Raw genomic sequence first — 17,509 nt, 5'->3', positions numbered from 1 at the left:
TGCAAACAAACTCTATGTAAAAAGAAGAAAAGGACAACATACCGAAAATAGCTCATTCGGTTTTCCATCACCGTACATGGTTTTACAGCAACCTGTGCTTGCATCGATCCTTTTAATTTTATGGTTGTATGTATCGGCTATATAGATGGCATTTTCTTTCGAATGCCACGTTATTCCCAAAGGATGTTGAAGCTTAGCATCGTATTGAACACCATCAGTATCCCCAAAATCATGTAAATCCTGCGACACGGAGATACAGGTTCTGTGACTAACAAGATTTAAATATCGTTATTATATCGAATTTGGTTACCAAATCGATATCGTTATTTGGTTACCGAAAGGATCCTCAAGCCGATTACATTTCCTTACTCTGAAAGCATTTCTATTTCGTATCGAAACTAACCGCCGGATTTCTATTTCCTCCGCAAACAGCGGAAACTCGTCCATTGTTTAGATCTACGGATCTGATGGCACTGCTTTCACTATCGGCAAAAAAAACGGTTTTATCTTCTTGCACGACAATCAATCCCGACGGTTGTGCTAAACCAGCCGCGTGAGGATACGTATTGTTGCGGTTCTCCTCCCTGCCGCTTCCAACGATTGCAGCACATGTGCTTGCTTTGTATTCTCTAGAAAAATCAAAAGCAAAACGAATTCCAATCCGTATCGATCAAAGATAACTAGGTAACGTTGTATTAGTATTGAACAACAATGCTGAAACATTAGTTACCTATTTTTCCACCAAATAGTATCTTCTAGAAAAAGCGCCCAAATTTGATGTGTGCCTGCCATTGCGATTAATAATACAGATACAGATTTGCCTGCATACTCGTGTCTATAAATCGAGACATCCCAAGGAGAAGACAAAACTTGGTGCCTACCAGTTTTCCCTCCGACGTAATCGTAGCCTTGGAAGCCCGTACCAGCGACCGTACTTACAATTTTCTCAACTAAATCTATCTGCAAATATCATTGTGCACACATTGTTGCTTTCGAATATGCGAACGCATCGGCAAAAGTCAATACAATAGCTATTTACCTTTCGAATTGCATGATTTCCGTTGTCAGCGACATAAATTACGGCACCTAACAGGCATACGCCTTGGGGAGCATTAAATCTAGCATTTTCCAAGTTTCCATTGCAAAATCCTGGATTAGGGCCACCGATAACGTATTCCACGTTTCCGGTTACATCTGTGACCAAAATTCTGTTGTTGCCTGTATCAGATATTACCAAACATTCTCCTTGTTCATTACAAAAGCTCTTTATTTTACTAGGAAACAGCAGGGTTTCGTTTTCTCTAGTAGGTAACAAATGTTTTGCCAGTTGTAGGGGAAGGTTGCTATTAGAAATTTGACGCAACGATTTAAAGTATCTTAATGCAACGGTTGCGTATGCAAGCAATTCGTCTCTATGACCTTCTCCTACAAAAACAGCGAACGGTACACCTGTTGGACCTGTAACATGTAAAACTGATATCTTAAGGTATTCTTTAAGCATCGTTTTATTCTAATATGTACCATGGCCATATTACCTCTACCCTTACCTATCATTAATAGTGTTGGCCAACAAGAAATTCCTAGGTCTTGCCACATAGACAGCAAGGCATCATTTACAACAGGATGTGTTATATTGTATCTCTGAATTGCTGCCAAGAGCCTCTTTGAATTACGTTCATTGGCAAATTTTGCGCTATGCACTCCAATCTGAAAAAAACATTTATCAATCTATTTCATAATATCCAATCAATTGGATAGGGAAGAAATGATACTTTATATGAACTAACAACAACAAGACCATCCGTGATGGAAAATTGCTTTTCTAGGAGATCTAAATCTGGCAATATGTGCATACAATTAATGCAACAGTAAGTGAAGAAATCCAGAACAATTAATTTGTCAGCTAGATGTCCATACACTGATAACTCTTCTGCGACGTTGAACCATTCTAATCCTGGTATATTTTTAAAATAAAGAAATTTTTTTTAAGTTGCCTTTACTTATTTTCTATGCACTTTCAATTCCATGTCAATGATTAGGACAATGAGAAATGATAATACGAAGAATGATATTAAGTAGGTGTAATAAAAGATCAATGGTATGATCAAGGGAGAGACAAGAAAGGAGAAGGAATCTGGAAAGAGACTATTTACTCCTCTTCCATGGATAAATTGTAATGTTTATATAAATTCTTGGCAGTAGTTCTATTTGCTACAGCTATTGCACCTATCAGTGCCTGAGTTGTGTCTCTGATATCATTGTATTTGTGTAATAAATCCATGATTTCTTTAGTAGAAAGAAATTCCTTCTCGTGGTTCCTTAAATTGGATAATTCGCTATCAAGAACTTTTTCGAGTTCTATCAGTTCATGATATTCACATACTTCTTCTTCCGAAAGAAAACTACTCGAATTTATCAATAAATTCGAACTTGATTTGCCATTGTCCTTTGGAAGTGACTCGTTGGATTCATTATACTCTTCGTTGCGCGACATTAATGCAAGCACAATTAGTCGTATTTAACCGAACGAAAGTCAAGGTAAACCGTTAAAATCTACCGGGAATCTTGATACACGCATACAGATGCGCGCATATGTAAGTACACATGTAGCTGTTGTACAGTGTCAATAACAGCAGATCAAATTTGCATAAATGAAAATGACGATAGTTCTAATTATGACCACGGATCAGAGATCGTGTTCTTAAACTCGTACAATTGATTACTTTAATTATTTTGTATCCTATACGAAAATGAATACTAAAACTACGTAATAATAACCTGTTTGAAAATCAGTAATACGACACCATTTTCCCGTATATGTTTTGATATGCTTTAATATTAAAGCTTCACGTTCTTGTTCGTCGAGGCACAAATCCAGATTGCAACGAACTTCTATACAAGTTTGCGTTAATTCTTGTACAATATCTCGCACATACACATTGTTTTTATTTTGAGTCATTGTAAATAACAATAATCGACTATATGTATTAAATAACCATGTATGTATTTATAGAAAGCTGTTAATTGCGAAAAACGCAACGTTTAAATGACTGTAGAATTGTAAATGGAACGGAATTTATCTATGTATAGAAGTAGGGAGAAGAATTGAACGTTGTATTTGTGCATGTGCACATGAGTGCACATACATACATATAATGTATGTATGTTCATATTCATATGTATAGACGCCGCGGAAAGATTACATGCCAATACCATAGAAATGATGGCACATGGTCAGGCATAAATTTCAACAGTATGATGATATGGGGGATCCCCATCTTAGCTACAATATGTAACGGATCCTACTTTCGCACACAATCAGTCTGCAGCTCGATCTGTTAGCGAGGATTGACATAGAAATTATCTTTGCTCTGATTGGTTGACGATTCACTGATGAGATTGGATCCACCGCGGATTTGATGCACAGTAAAACAATGGAGATTTGCACGCTAGTTTAGGGAGTAAGAAAAACGTGTAGTAGTATACAGTAATGCCTCACCATACTGCGCCATGTCTTCATAATCCAAAGCTAAACAGTACTGCTAATACATATGTGTGAACATATACAGGGTGTCCCGGAAATCGTAGTACAACCGGGCAGGGGGTGATTCTACATAAAAAAAGAAGAAAATGTTATATCAAAATATTTTCCTTTCTTTTTGCAGAATAACCCCCTGCCCAGTTATACTACGATTTCCGGGACACCCTGTATACAGTCATCAAACCTTTCATTTCACCCGTTACAATTAGGAAGAAGTCACGTAGAAGAACTGATTGGCTTAGACAAGCATAATTTCGCTATTGGTCAAAATGACAAACACAATATCGGTGGTATCTGCTGCAGAGTGGTGGAGGGGAGACTTCACAAATGGGATTGGATGATGTCAATGGATTCCAATGGCAGTATCACCAGCACTGCCGCCACTCCCACCCCCCCCCACGGCCATCCCCCCCCCCCCCCCCCCCCCCCCCCCCCGCGGCGAGGTTATCCTTAGCACATTACAGACCACCAATTGACGGCGTGACAATACGTTAATAGCAGGTTATGTGATCTTAATGATTATATAAACGTAAATATATTACTATTTATAAATGGAACATGTAACGCTTGTTACTTAGCAAGGTATAATTGTAGCGCGTACTTTCTCAGTTAGCATTGATACTAAGAATTTCAGCAATATTCAATGATGAGATCAAAAGATTCGACATTTTGAGAGCTGGATGTACTGTTTTATTTCTGATAAGTTGTTTTCTACGCAATCATGTCGAGAAATTCAGCAAACAACTCAGAAATATTGGACGAATTAGATTGGGTTCAAATACGTAGTGATCTACATAAACGCTACCATGTTGAAACCTTTACAGAAAAGGTAGTACGCAAAACGAAAGAAAATCCTCTAGTACCGATAGGTAAGAATAATCTATGAAAGTCGCAAGAATTATTTGAAACGTACTACATGTACAGAAATGCAAAAGAAATGATCACAAGAAATGTTATCACACTGCTCCTTTATACTACAGGTACCATAGCAACTATAAGCGCTCTAACTTTCGGAATTTGGAATTTTTACAAAGGAAATACCAAAATGTCTCAGCAAATGATGCGTGCGAGAGTAGGTGCGCAAGCATTTACAATCTTTTCTATGGTTGTTGGACTCCTCTTGACAGCAAAAAAACGAGAGGAATGAATATGCTTGCATTCTGAATGTATATTTTTGATGTTGAATATGTACAAGCAGTTTTTGTTAATTTCATGTTTATCTTTTGCGTACATGAGTTTCAAGATCGATGCACGATTTTATAGTTAAAAGTTATTTCGTATTTATCCTATTTCAAGAAATACATAAATAATATCTTCTGTAGTACACACAATAAATGTACAGAATGTCACAAAATTATATGCCACGATACCGAGATTTATGGAAAAATCCGCCAACAAAATTTGTAACAGTATGCATACTTATAATATAACCAGCAACTTGACGTATCTATATTTCGAAGACAGTTGAAGCCGAAATTCCAAATAACGTATTAACCCTTAGGGCTCTAAATACTCTCGCAGAAACGGTCCATAGAGACGGCGCGCGGCTAGCGCTGACGGTCGCCGGATACGGATACTTTTATGCTAGACTGAACTGAGTATTTAAGGCGCAAACAGTAATAAATTATAGTAATCTTTTTGCACGGGGTTAAATAATTAAAGAGTGTTATTTATGAGTGTTAAAATTGTTTATTGTAAACATTAAAATTTTCGAATAAAAAAAAATAACTGCATATTGATCGAAAAAATCGACAGACGCATATCTGCGACCTTCGACCACAACGGCGACTTTCGCCAAACGCATATATGCATCCATAAAGTCCTAAGGGTTAAAACAAACCATATAAGATGCATACCAAAGATTGAAATTACATTCTGGATTTCTGCCTTATGTAAGGAACAATTTAAAAATAAGATTGCGGACTTGTTTAACCGTTTGCGTACCAGAGGGTTTTGACAAAACATGATGGAAAAATGCTAAGTAGCGCGAACGCGCTTCTTCGATTACATATCGAAAAAAAATGAAGAGCACGATAGCGCTTGTCAACTCAATGCGGTAGACAACGGGACAGCGCTTCTCGTGGTTATTTCTTTTATATCAATGTTCTTTTCGACAAATTTCGGGTGGGCTGTCAGTTGTCTGTTTCGGTCAAATGCCCTGGCTTTTTTCGACACAGAATTTGAACAACGCGTAAGTGGCTCACAGTATGCAAACGCTTAATAGATGGTGGTCGTCATATAAAAATAGAATCACGTGTACGTTTGCTAAAAAGTATCAAAGATAACAGTTGTTTTACAAATACGGAGCAGAAATAGAAGGCGAAGAAATTAAAGCGAACATGAAATTTCAGCTAGGATAGTATTAAAATTAACAATCAATCGTTTAAAAAAAAGTTTTTTTAATTTCTAGGAAGTTTTAGAATCACTTTCACCAAAACACGAATCGTGAACTCAAATAATATGCTTTGAAATATAAACAAAGTCAGGTTGATGATATGCTTACGTTTACGAATATACAAACTGGTGACAAGTGTGATCATAAAGATCAATATTTTCTTTCAAAGCGAAGTATGAAAAATATGATTTTATTAATTAATACAATTTTAATGTTAAATTGCGTTGCGACATAATGATTTCTTTCAGACTTTTATTCTTTATAGTTACTTGAATATGATGCAATCATAAAAAAATTCGACCTTCATCAAGTCTATGAAGCATCTCCATTGATCCAGACACGTGAAATCACACTATGGTGATCATGAGTGTCGTCACATAATTATTATATGACACTCTGTACAAACTATATACTTCATGCTTATAAGAATGCGTAATACGAAAACGTTTCCTATTATCAATGTTTTATCATTCTTATATGGAAATTCATCTATAATGAATTGTGTTTAGAAATTTCCTACGTGAATTAAACGTAGCAATAGCAGTCTGATAGTCTAGGCCCAGGGCTGTCGGAGTAATGTCTGAAAAATGATGATGTTTGAATTTTACTGTTCTTTTTGACATAGATATCCTTGTAACAGCTTGCGAGTGAACAGGTTCTGTAAAATTGCGTGTACGTTTATTAACTGTTTGAATGCAATGAATAGAGCATGATTTTTACTTAATGAAATTTCATTTACTATCTAGGAGGCACTTACCCGTTAACGCAATTTCGTCGTATAGAGATCCTTGCCGCTTATTGGTTGCAAACAGATTTTTTGTGTTTACATTCGAGTAGGAATTCTCCGAACATGGGATTTGCTGAATATTAATTGCCGCATGTTTCCATATTGAATGTTCATCAATACGATGTATTAACTGTTCAAAACACTTTTGAACATCATCCTCTAAACAAAATTCAATAATATCGTGTTTCTTGACACCGTCTATACGATTGATAATCCGTAATTGCCAGTTTGCTGATTTCGATTGTCTGACAAGGGTATTCTAAAATTAAATAGCACAGTTTTATCAAAGGAATTGTTACATTTATAAGAAATCTTTGAACGTTCACGGCCACGGTCTTTCGCACCTTGTTAACATGAATCGTGAACGCAGGCTTTTGTGATTCCTCTGGAAGTTTCTTCGTTTTCCAGGCTTCTAATTCGAAAGCATGTAGTCGTGCCCAGCAACGTTGACCGTTTATAATTACAAATCCGATGACTAGTTCTTTATCAATACAATCCGGTTGCACAGCTAAACGACAACAAAAGTGTCCAAAAAGTGGCAAAGCATGGGCTTTGGTATCTAAAAGATAAAATTTCGAAACTTTGAAAAGAATTCACTTGATATTCGATGTATCTATTTTATATAAATAATTTCTGTTAGAAATAAGTAGAAAGAAAGTGTAAATTGAAATCAACCTGTACTAAAATTGTTCAATGTCAAATCGTGGGTACGTATATTCTCATCTGTATCATTGAGAGTCATTTTCGCATAAGCCATTAAATGAAAATGTGGCTCTCTGAAAGATAGCAATTGAATATAATTAAATAATTATTTGCAAGGATACACTGTGCAATAAAAAGAATGGTAGCTCACGACTTGGTAGCATTGTATTCGTTGCATAGAGATGACGTCAATTTTCTACCCACAGTTTTTGAAATTGATGAATGAATAGTTTTTCTGATTCTTCTAGGAGTACTAAGATCTTCTTGTAAAATGTGGCTATAAACCTCTAACGTTAGCTCGAACTCTGCTGGCACACTGTCGCTGATAATCAAACAACGTTACTTCTTTCAGTTATGTTGTACATGAAAATGTGTACAACTTGTAAAGAACACAATAGATTATACTGCACAGCATTAAACAATATCTTACAATAATAAAACGTCAGGAAAACTAATATCTGTCTGTTCTCTATCGATAGGATAAAGTAAAGTTGTATCGTGAATTTCAGTACCAATACGAGCTAGACAGAAAACTGCAAATCTCCTGTGATCTCCACGATTTTTAAAATGATCTGAATCTCTCCACATCAAGGGGAATCTGAGATCCGAAATGGATAATCTTCCTTTAGTTTTTGAAATGCTGCAACAAATAATATTTATTAGCTGATGCTGTTATTTAGTCTTGATCAGACAAAGGACTATGCTACTACCTTGTGTTCAATGTGGCATCTGTGTCACGATGTTGTAATTCAGTTGTGTAAATGGACATTCGTTTGCTTGATATGAGTAGAGCCCGTGCAGCTTCTAAGCTTTGTGTAGGATGCCGCGCAGCAGCTAACAATCTTGATGACCCTTCTTTTATTTTCACTTCCAAATCGATCTTTCTTTCCAAATCATGTTCCTGGAGGCAATAGACTACTATTATGTATTGACTTAATAGAATATATAAATAAATTCATGGTATTTTATTTATCTTCCTTATAATTATACGAATACAAACGCAGTATTAATCATTTGTATTATGAATTTTGTGATTTAAACTTTGTTGACTCGCAGATTGAAAAGAAATGGATATAATTAATGTCTTACGGTAGGCTATGCAACAAATGTAAACAAATAGATTTACCGCTATATTTTTAAAGTTTCGTATGCTATCTCGTCTTCTAACTCTTGCTTGATAATCACTTAAAGAACGTAGATAATTGTTTTCTTTATCCAAAGTATTTCTAAAACAACCACGTATCGTTCCGATACTTTTCCTACGTGGCGCCATTTTGAAATTTGGCGTTTCTTTTTCCTTTCAACGCATAGTCGACGAAGCACGTTCAAATGTAGCCGTAACAAGCCATTACGAGTAACCGTTACAGAAAACGTGAACAGATGGTGGGGGTATTGTATATATGTATTAAGGAGAAGCGTATGCACAAATACACATGCATCATGACTACACATATGGCTTATGTATATATTGTATATGCAGCGAACCTTTAGATAGATGAGATTATTTCTGCTACATAACCTTAACATAACACATATACGAAAAACAAGATAATCAGTATCACTTAAATGACGGTTCAAGATTTGGAATAAAGACAAGGACAGGACAGAAAACGGTTAATTCGGTCCTGAAAAATCGAAAACTTATATTTGGTATAGATGTATTCACAAAACAGCGATTAACATGTAGTTATATATTCAAGGGGCACTGATTTTTCATTTCATTTCCTTGTCTTTATCTTTCTCCTTCTCTTTCTCCTTATCTTTATCCTTGTTCTGCTGAAGAGATCCAACAGCTTGACGAACGGCTTCCGAATCAGGATCAACGCCCGGTAAATTTTCCAAAACGGATTGCAGAAAAGCTGGATCGGACATTACAGCGGCATAGTCCTCTTCGACTTCCATTGCCTCTTCTTTCAAGGATTCATGTTCTTCTGCAAAAGAAAAAGGGGGCAAAAGACACGATAAATAAATTTTAGAAACACTTGTAGTAACTGATATACATGGATGTTGTCATACGTTGATCTTGCATGGACATCTGCATAGCGAAAGCAATTTGCTCTTCTTCTGTCATACGAGCAAAGTCTGGCACATTTCCACTAGACGGTGTAGTATTATCAGATGCTGAGGATGAATCTTCAGCACCTTCGAGCGACATAGCAAGCGCACGTTTCAACATCGTTTCTTCATTCGGTACCTCTTTAATAGTTTCTGGTTGCTTATTCACAGCTGCTTCGGTCGCTTGTGCTCGCCGTGCTTCTTCTTCTTGACGTTGTCTTTGCTCTTCCATAGAAACGCGTAATGCCTGTGCAAAGAGACTGCTAGAAAAATGCATTTCGTTCTATGCCCTCGAGATATTTCAAAAATAATAAATTACAAACCAATGCCAACTCTGGATCTTCATTTGGATCAACACCAAATTCATAAGCGGCTCCTCCCATGCCAGTACCACCCATCCCATCTTCTCCTTGAATTATGGGAGAAGAAATTAACACATCAGATAAATGTGGCCCAGGTGGAACCGTGACCAAGTGACTGCCTGTACCATCCTTCCCATTCAAGGTATTAACAAAGGCTGTCAATACTTCATTGTTGACGCTTTCCTCACCAAAGCTAATTACATCCACATTCACCTTTTCTTTCTTCAATCGTTTTGCTAACTTTACAAGTTCCTTTTCATCAATTTCTATCGGACTACCAATAAAAGCCACGATACGCATTTTATGATTTTTACCTTGACGATGTTTCAATGCTAACTGTTGCATAATATTGAAGGAATAATTAATATTAATTCTACGCTGATCGTTTTCACAATAAAAAATGAAGGAAAAATCAAATAAACGCAAAACATACTTACATGCGCAATCCTTATTCCAGTAATCAAACATAGATTACCATTTGGCTGAACTTGGTGAAGCTTGGATAAAATTCTACCCATGTCACTGGTTAATGTTGCTAATACTTCAACGCTGTAAGAAAGTATGAAATTAATATCACAGATAACAATGTGTTTTGCATGGATTGTATGTGTGAAATGACTTTGCTTACTTGGCTAATGTTATTAAACCAACATTGTTTTCAGGATTAGATCTAGACTTTGAATGGCAAACCAAATTAACAGCATCCTGTTGTGCTTGAAGACGTGTTGGTAAAAAATCTCCATTTCTCATATAATCGCTGTTGTCGACACTGAAAAGTTTCAAAGTTTCCAACCTAACTTGAACTGGGAATTATTTTTTAATGTTCGGATAACCTCTAACTAGATTTTATTACACCAAATACATTCGCATCGGAAAACAACCACTTTCTGTTTTCTCGATGAGAAACATTTCATTTCAAAGTATTTCGAATCATACCCAATATTCAATAACTACAATACTGTGAAAAAAATTATATGTCCTCTATGATTCGTTTCAACTTTGCACTGTCACTCACGTTCAATTTTTGCGATCTACCAAAATATTTGTCCATACACAAGTATTTGAAAATTTTGTCGAACTTGTAGAGCATGGTTATATTTTGAATCACGTATAGTATAAAAAGCAATAAAATACAGTTCTACTTTCAATGAATTAAAGGAATGTCAATAGCTTACCATATTATCGTACTTTCCAGTACCATCTTGGCTTGAGGTTTGAGTCACCGAGTTGTTTCAGTCCGTCTCGTTCCGTTCTGTCTGGAGTTGTCGTATTTTCCTATGTTCAGTTTCGTTCGGTTCGATTCCCATACGTTGCTTTATTTGAAATTAATCGATATACAGGATGTCCTAAAAGTTACTCGAAATAGAGAAATGAGGGGTTCCTGAGGTCATTTCAAGTAATTTTTCCCTTAGCACAAATACAATCCGCGGCTTTATTTACGAGTTATTCACAATAAAGATGGCCGAATCAGCGAGCATACGAAGCCCAATTTCTTTCATTGGCTTGGCTACTTTGCATCAGCTTATCTCGTCTCTCATTGGTCAACATTTTTCATTAATAACTGGTAAACAAAGATGCGGAGAAAATGTTTTTGAAAGAAAAAGTCGCTTCAAATGATTTTAGAAACTCCTCATTTTCCGATTACGAAACAGTTTTGGAACACCCTGTATATACACGACAATTCAGAGAGACAACAGACTTGTGAATATTTATTTATATATGTAAATAATTGACGGTGAAAAGACAAGATAACAAGAGAAAAGAAAAGGAAAGAAAAGAAAGAATAAGGTAAATGTAACACGTTAAGGAGGTGAAGATGTCGATATTGGATATATCAGTAAGAAAATTAGATCGTATACATGTTCTTAAACTATTTTACTTAGAGTTACTATAAGTACGGACGATGATACGAATGTACGACTTGTCATGAATAAATAGAATCGAACGATCAAAGCTTTCGTATTATGATACAAGACGAAATTATGTACTTATATGGAGATAACGTAAATGAAAAATACGTATAGAATGCTAGTAAGTAAAATTTGACGAGGTATTATATACATACATATGTACACGTAAGAAGACAATACACGCACTTCCGAACACGCGCACATACCGACCGACATATCTTCTGTAGAGTGATTAAACATTATAAATTAATAGTAAAAATATTGATCAGTAAGTGGGAGAAGATTCAAGAATCGTGTCTAGTTGAAGTGTCGAATATCTGGGTGCTTGATCCATTAAGACTACTTCTTCGTAAGTAGGTGGTCGGTCGGTGTGACATCTTGATTTTAGAAAGATTTGTGTGGACCGTCTTCTGTCGCTGTAAGCCCGAAGAATAACGATAAGAGGACCTAAAAGTAACATGACAACACCAATCGCCAGCATTGTTATAGCAACAGCCACGCCGATTCGATTTACTGGAGCACGTTGTAATTTGTGATCAATGTTGTCGATGTTCGTTAACCTACTGAAATTAGTAGAACCAGAATGTTTCAGTTGAAACAATGCGTTCTCGTTTCTGTCATAAAGGTTTGTTGTATCGAACGTGGTTACATCGTGAATGACACTTTCTGTTTTATTTTTCGCTTGTTCCTCTTTGTCCTCGTTAGAAGCACGCACTGTCAAAGATTGTATCGCGCGGATGCCTCGAGGGTCTTGTTTACGATCAATTGTAATTCGCTTTTTGATAGCGATATTGTTTGCTTGATAAGATGCATATGATTTACGCGACGACCATATTCCGTTCTGTTTAAAAGCTTCAGAACTGTTGCGATCCACCGGGATGTCACTCTGTCGAGCTGCAATCTCGACTATTCGATGACGATTTTCTGTAATACTTGACTCTTGGATCAAATCTTTTTCGTTCCGCCTTGCGATCCTTTCCTGCGAAAACAGTGTACCCGAATCTTTTGCCAATTTATTTGTATTTCGCTGAGATACACTACCCACATATGTGTTGTATATTATGTATACATACATTGTGGTATGCATGCATCTACATATGTACGTGCATAAAAAACCAAGTAAAAGTAAGTAAAAACCAAAAAGCAAGTAAGAAGCTTGAAGGAACGCCAATCAATTTTTTTTCTTTTTTGACACGTTATTTCTTTTTTCAAAGTTCCGATTTTCGATGCACGGTGCTTAAAAAGATTTCTTATTTATGGAAACCTATTGTATAATTGCGAAAACTCGATAAATAGGCAAGTGTACGTTACTCTAATGCAATCCGCTGTATACTGTACACGTATACATGTACTATGTGACTGCATGCATGTACAATACCTGTATACACATGTGTACATACAATATGAACGCATACCAATATATATACGTATGTATGTTTTCGTTAACTAATATTCTCTCCAGTATGTACCTCCTACGCACACACGAGTAGTGTAAGCGAGCCTTTAAACGAATTACATATTTGATAATTTGATGATCGATAGAAATATCAAACCTGTGTATCGGCAGTGTCGTTTCGTAGCGTATCCTGAATATCGCGCAAGGATTTTACACCTTTACGGAGAAGTATAATCCCAACGACAGTCCAAACAGTTAATTGAAACATTATTATTAATTTTGGAGTCCATTTATTCGTTTGTGCGATTAAAGACATCTTTATAATAAAACGTTGCGCATCAGAAAAGGAGGCCGGTTTAAGCCTGAATCACAATGGACAAAAGACACCGACGCAAATCAATGTGGTTAGGCAAATAGATCGCCGTCGAAAGAAAAGTAACGTGTGTACATCTAGTAGAAGTAGTATTATTTTACCGTGAGAAACTTACTTTCCCGTTGAAATGTATGTGTTTTCCGTTTCGAAGAAGATTATACGTATCTGTCGACGCCCTTTTCCTACAATCGATCCTTCGATTCCGAAAGACTGAGAGGAACGGAATTAATACTCCGATTACCGTTTCGTTCCAACAATCTTATTAATTCGAAGCAGAAAAGAACATGACACGTTACTCTGATCAGATTTTGGCAATTGAAAAGTTCTAGAGGCAGTTATCAACTTACATTTTACGAAAAGGAGAGCTCGATCGTAGTGACAAATGATTGAAAACACGAGAAAGAAACTATATGATTTGTCGAGACATTAAATACTAAGTGCTGTGTTGTTCTCGCGTCTACTTTTGCTTCCAGTAAATACCGCAACGCATAGACGATTCGATCACTTATTGATATCTAGGGAAAGAAACGATTACGTTATTTGCAGGTATCATCCATATAAAATGTAAATTGATCATTTGAATATGTAAGAAAACACATTTACATCTAGATCGAAGAGTCAGGTTTGGTGATCGATGCGAGTCATACGATAAATATTTTTTTTACCTTCGATATTGTCGCGTTTCTTCTTTTATAACATAATTACACATTGTTCAAATATTATTGGTCAAAATCGATCGGCTCGAGTTCATCGATATAAAGTTTGTGCGTGGACTTGCGTGATCCAATTTATGCCGATCGATCATAACTGTCGATTCGCTTGGTCGAACGCTTACGGCTTACACGATCGTCAGTTCGGTCAGTTTGTCGTTGACGAAGCCAAATACGAATACGAATACGCATACGTCATGCGTTGTATACACTGTGTATGTATATAGTTACATTTTACAATCGTCCCACCGTTCCTCCTTCTTCCCCACTCAACCCGGTCTATGTCATCACGACTGTCACGTTTTTCCCTCGAGTTCTCGCTTTTTCTTTGAAAATGCATAACTACACGTATATATCTACCTAGTTTTCATTTAATTATACTACAGAACTACAGTTATTTACATACTACAAAACTACAGAGGCAAATGAAGAATTCCTACCGCCATCGAAGTTACAGCAAATGAATATGTACCGTGTGATCTATTGCGACCTCTCGAAGTATATACTTTATCTTTATCAAGCTTTCTTTGAACTGTAATTGTGATTTTAATTGGTAGTATGAAAGGAAATATAACCTTTGGGGAAAGCAAATTAAAGAAATTGACTAGCGTGCAATATAGATTTATACGATTCACTACTGCAGCAAGAACAATAGTTCCACGTTTCTTTGCTCCATAAAAAGAACATATAAAACACTATTCATTTTGTCATGATCTATTTATTAATATGTATGCACGTGCTACGTTATGTACTCTATACATCATATAACACGTATAATGTATAGCATATTGTATACATCCATAGATGATAAGAACACCAGCAGCAGCCACCGAGTTGGTTGCGTGCATGATCTTAATGATCACAAAAGGAACCGTGAAGCAAGTGTAGCGGTAAGATCGACGCGCCACCTAGCATAACTAAATTAAGTTAAATGTAACTAGATTAAATGTAAATGTAACTAGTCATTAGTATAGCAATATTTAATCTTATCCTATATCCTATGAAAGTGACAGAACTTGTTCACAGATGGGGAACCAACGCATATATGATGGCTTTGATATTTTGTTACTATCTGATTGCAACATTTAAATTCACTGCTTCAAAATGTAAATAATTGACCACTGGATTCCAACCACGCGTTCGATCGAACAGGTGTGATGGCGCAGCTTCTGTCGACAACGTTGGCGCTTCGAGTGTCGAGAACCAGAAGCACGTATTGTCTAGAAAGTGAATAACTTCTGATTGGCTGCATATTAATTACATTAAGCAATTATTAATTCTATCAAGCATGTATTGATACATTAATAAATTTAGTATATCTGACTATTTACCAGGAGGAGTTGTTTCAGCAACAAAACTCCGACAATGTAAACCAAAATCGATTGTCGATAATTTGGCGAAACTTTTTAATAATGCTAACGTTTATGTCCACCGATTGCCGCTGTACAGATCTCGAAAGAAGCTTCATTACTTCTCCATACTACTACTATTTCCTTGCCCTATGGCTCAGATTTCCAGCGATCATATGGCCGAGAACAGTTTGATCACAGCTTTATGGGAGAGACGCTAGATGGCGCTGCACTGCACGAAATTTCTATAAGGCCACCTACATTTTGGTGTATTTTTAAAAAATATAGAGAAATTTGCTACTTTTCAAATATCTGTAACATTGTGTACTGACTACTGAGTAGAGATCTATACGCCACTCACTCACAAATGTTTACGTTTTGAATCTGCTTACATTGTCGTCGAAGGTCGCAGAACGGGAGTACGAAATTTCTATAAAGCCACTTAGTTTGTGCTTAAAGTTTATGTGTATAACACGTAAGTCTGAGCTAAGGAACTTCAATTGTGATTAATATGTGCGTATTTATATTAAAATTGATTTTTAAATTCATCAAAACTGTATTCAACAAAACTATTGTTTTATTAAATAGTATTTTTACTATTGATTCTGTAGATATAGCTGTAGCGTGACAAAATCTTTGTTACCTTTGGAAGCTAGCGTAGTTCCTGAAATGGCTAAAGATTTGAGGAAAGAACTTATAGTTTATTGTAATAAGCAAAAGGAAAGAGTACAATAAGGAGAAGAAGAAGATGATGAAGAACACACGGAAGTATATACTTAATAAACTCATTTTAAAATGGTGCACTATTGGATCTAACAGGTTGTGCAATCATGTGCTATCTTATAGGTATAAACAATATTTACTGGATTGGTAGAATCATCTAATAATGACGAGTCAATAGTTTTTGAAATTAGTAGCGACGATAGGTCGTCCACTACAACCGAAACACAGACAAAAACGCAAGATACGACGTAGAACTATATTAAACGACTCATAGTTTATGTAGGTCCTTGATTTACTATTAACTAGGTCATTTCATCATTTGTTATAAGGCTACAACATTGGGCGGTTGTATAATAAAGAAAATAAATCTAAGCAAACCTCCTGTAGTACAGTTTCTGCAAAGTGATTCAAATTCAGAATTATTTGTTCTGGTCCGAATCCTTGTTTTTATATGTGACCTTTAAAAAAAACTCAGTCGAAATAAATACTTTTTCATAAAACATTGAAACATTTGGCAATATTTATTTGACAACATCCGCTTCAAAAGTCGTTGGTAGTAGGAATACTTGTGTCCTCCAGCGCAACAGAATCGGCCTGCCAAAATGATGGCTGTGAGAAAAAAAATACAATGAAAGATTTACTAGCCTTTAATTTCATTCGAAGAGAGTATTAAAAAATGAAAAATGGTTGTACAATTTATGTTTGATTAGAATTAGAAGAAAACACTGAAATGGAAAGCAAATGCTCCGTTTGAAAAAATTACAGCAGCGACTGTACGGTATTCTGGTTAGAAAGAATAGGTGGAACTACTGGACGAAACGTAAGTGAAATATTAGCGAAACTAAAATAGGAGAGGTGCGTTTTATAAACAGCCTCGACTTTCACTATGTGGGCTCATTGCGCGGTTAATAAGCAATTATCGACACAGAGGTGAAAGTGAACATTCAGCGTGGCTTACTTTCGTAGATATCGCTCCATTAATGAGACTATTATATGCAGAATATGTTCGAACGAGCTCGCAATCTAATCTGAGTCAAATAAATGTGGTAATTGGAGAATATTAAAGTTTTCAGTTATCATTGATCTAATTTAATTCAACTACGTACACCTCCTGCTCCACGATCTGTGCAGGAACTGTTTAAAGTTCCTAGAAAAAAGAGCCGACCGACTGCTCGGTGTACCGGTGCCAGTGCTACCATTAAATGT

The 17,509-nt window shown here is 36.1% G+C and overlaps 5 protein-coding genes and 1 long non-coding RNA gene across 15 annotated transcripts; 2 read left to right on the top strand and 4 right to left on the bottom strand.

Moving 5' to 3' along the window:
* Positions 1-97: 97 nt before the first annotated feature.
* Positions 98-3,117, bottom strand: LOC144478875 (NHL repeat-containing protein 2). 4 transcript variants are annotated; one of them, XM_078197219.1, is made up of 7 exons: positions 2,779-3,117; positions 1,788-1,954; positions 1,548-1,707; positions 1,040-1,458; positions 731-960; positions 404-629; positions 98-268 (listed from the first exon to the last, which is right to left on the bottom strand). In XM_078197219.1, the coding sequence occupies exons 1-7, from the start codon at positions 2,957-2,959 to the stop codon at positions 230-232; spliced, it is 1,422 nt and encodes a 473-aa protein (XP_078053345.1). In that variant the 5' UTR covers positions 2,960-3,117; the 3' UTR covers positions 98-229. The 4 variants fall into 4 exon arrangements, with proteins under 4 accessions (XP_078053345.1, XP_078053347.1, XP_078053348.1 ...); XM_078197221.1 differs by having other exon boundaries at positions 102-240; positions 370-629; positions 2,779-3,116; XM_078197222.1 differs by having other exon boundaries at positions 112-240; positions 336-629.
* An 848-nt stretch (positions 3,118-3,965) lies between these two features.
* On the top strand, positions 3,966-7,747 carry LOC144468143 (HIG1 domain family member 2A, mitochondrial). 3 transcript variants are annotated; one of them, XM_078177381.1, is made up of 3 exons: positions 3,966-4,070; positions 4,176-4,410; positions 4,522-7,747. In XM_078177381.1, the coding sequence occupies exons 2-3, from the start codon at positions 4,263-4,265 to the stop codon at positions 4,686-4,688; spliced, it is 315 nt and encodes a 104-aa protein (XP_078033507.1). In that variant the 5' UTR covers positions 3,966-4,070; positions 4,176-4,262; the 3' UTR covers positions 4,689-7,747. The 3 variants fall into 3 exon arrangements, 2 of the variants coding, with proteins under 2 accessions (XP_078033507.1, XP_078033509.1); XR_013493764.1 differs by having other exon boundaries at positions 3,983-4,410; positions 4,522-6,109; positions 6,185-7,747; XM_078177383.1 differs by having other exon boundaries at positions 3,995-4,123.
* LOC144468140 (rhotekin-2) lies at positions 5,921-8,906 on the bottom strand. The gene is made up of 8 exons (XM_078177376.1): positions 8,552-8,906; positions 8,136-8,326; positions 7,856-8,065; positions 7,577-7,747; positions 7,399-7,499; positions 7,068-7,282; positions 6,694-6,982; positions 5,921-6,594 (listed from the first exon to the last, which is right to left on the bottom strand). Exons 1-8 carry the CDS (start codon positions 8,696-8,698, stop codon positions 6,422-6,424), a joined length of 1,497 nt encoding a protein of 498 aa, XP_078033502.1. The 5' UTR covers positions 8,699-8,906; the 3' UTR covers positions 5,921-6,421.
* A 142-nt stretch (positions 8,907-9,048) lies between these two features.
* Positions 9,049-11,173, bottom strand: Rpn10 (regulatory particle non-ATPase 10). The gene is made up of 6 exons (XM_078177377.1): positions 11,018-11,173; positions 10,471-10,611; positions 10,280-10,391; positions 9,804-10,178; positions 9,442-9,727; positions 9,049-9,356 (listed from the first exon to the last, which is right to left on the bottom strand). The coding sequence occupies exons 1-6, from the start codon at positions 11,041-11,043 to the stop codon at positions 9,139-9,141; spliced, it is 1,158 nt and encodes a 385-aa protein (XP_078033503.1). The 5' UTR covers positions 11,044-11,173; the 3' UTR covers positions 9,049-9,138.
* Positions 11,174-11,198: 25 nt separating this feature from the next.
* On the bottom strand, positions 11,199-14,408 carry LOC144468142 (uncharacterized). Of its 3 annotated transcripts, none has more exons than XM_078177380.1 (5): positions 14,187-14,408; positions 13,869-14,036; positions 13,637-13,779; positions 13,306-13,464; positions 11,199-12,731 (listed from the first exon to the last, which is right to left on the bottom strand). In XM_078177380.1, exons 4-5 carry the CDS (start codon positions 13,462-13,464, stop codon positions 12,018-12,020), a joined length of 873 nt encoding a protein of 290 aa, XP_078033506.1. In that variant the 5' UTR covers positions 13,637-13,779; positions 13,869-14,036; positions 14,187-14,408; the 3' UTR covers positions 11,199-12,017. The 3 variants fall into 3 exon arrangements, with proteins under 3 accessions (XP_078033506.1, XP_078033505.1, XP_078033504.1); XM_078177379.1 differs by having other exon boundaries at positions 11,200-12,731; positions 13,306-13,510; positions 14,125-14,406; XM_078177378.1 differs by having other exon boundaries at positions 11,200-12,731; positions 13,306-13,510; positions 14,187-14,406.
* Positions 14,409-14,588: 180 nt separating this feature from the next.
* Positions 14,589-16,793, top strand: LOC144468144 (uncharacterized). Of its 3 annotated transcripts, none has more exons than XR_013493765.1 (3): positions 14,589-15,121; positions 15,258-16,093; positions 16,192-16,328. It is a non-coding gene; the product is annotated as an uncharacterized LOC144468144 (long non-coding RNA). The 3 variants fall into 3 exon arrangements; XR_013493766.1 differs by having other exon boundaries at positions 14,589-15,458; positions 15,566-16,093; XR_013493767.1 differs by lacking the exon at positions 14,589-15,121 and adding an exon at positions 16,427-16,793 and having other exon boundaries at positions 15,635-16,093; positions 16,192-16,348.
* Positions 16,794-17,509: the final 716 nt, after the last annotated feature.

This window comes from Augochlora pura, chromosome 3 (genome assembly GCF_028453695.1).
Source record: "Augochlora pura isolate Apur16 chromosome 3, APUR_v2.2.1, whole genome shotgun sequence".
In the NCBI taxonomy this organism is placed as follows: domain Eukaryota; kingdom Metazoa; phylum Arthropoda; class Insecta; order Hymenoptera; family Halictidae; genus Augochlora; species Augochlora pura.
This window is presented reverse-complemented; position numbering and strand designations above follow the sequence as displayed.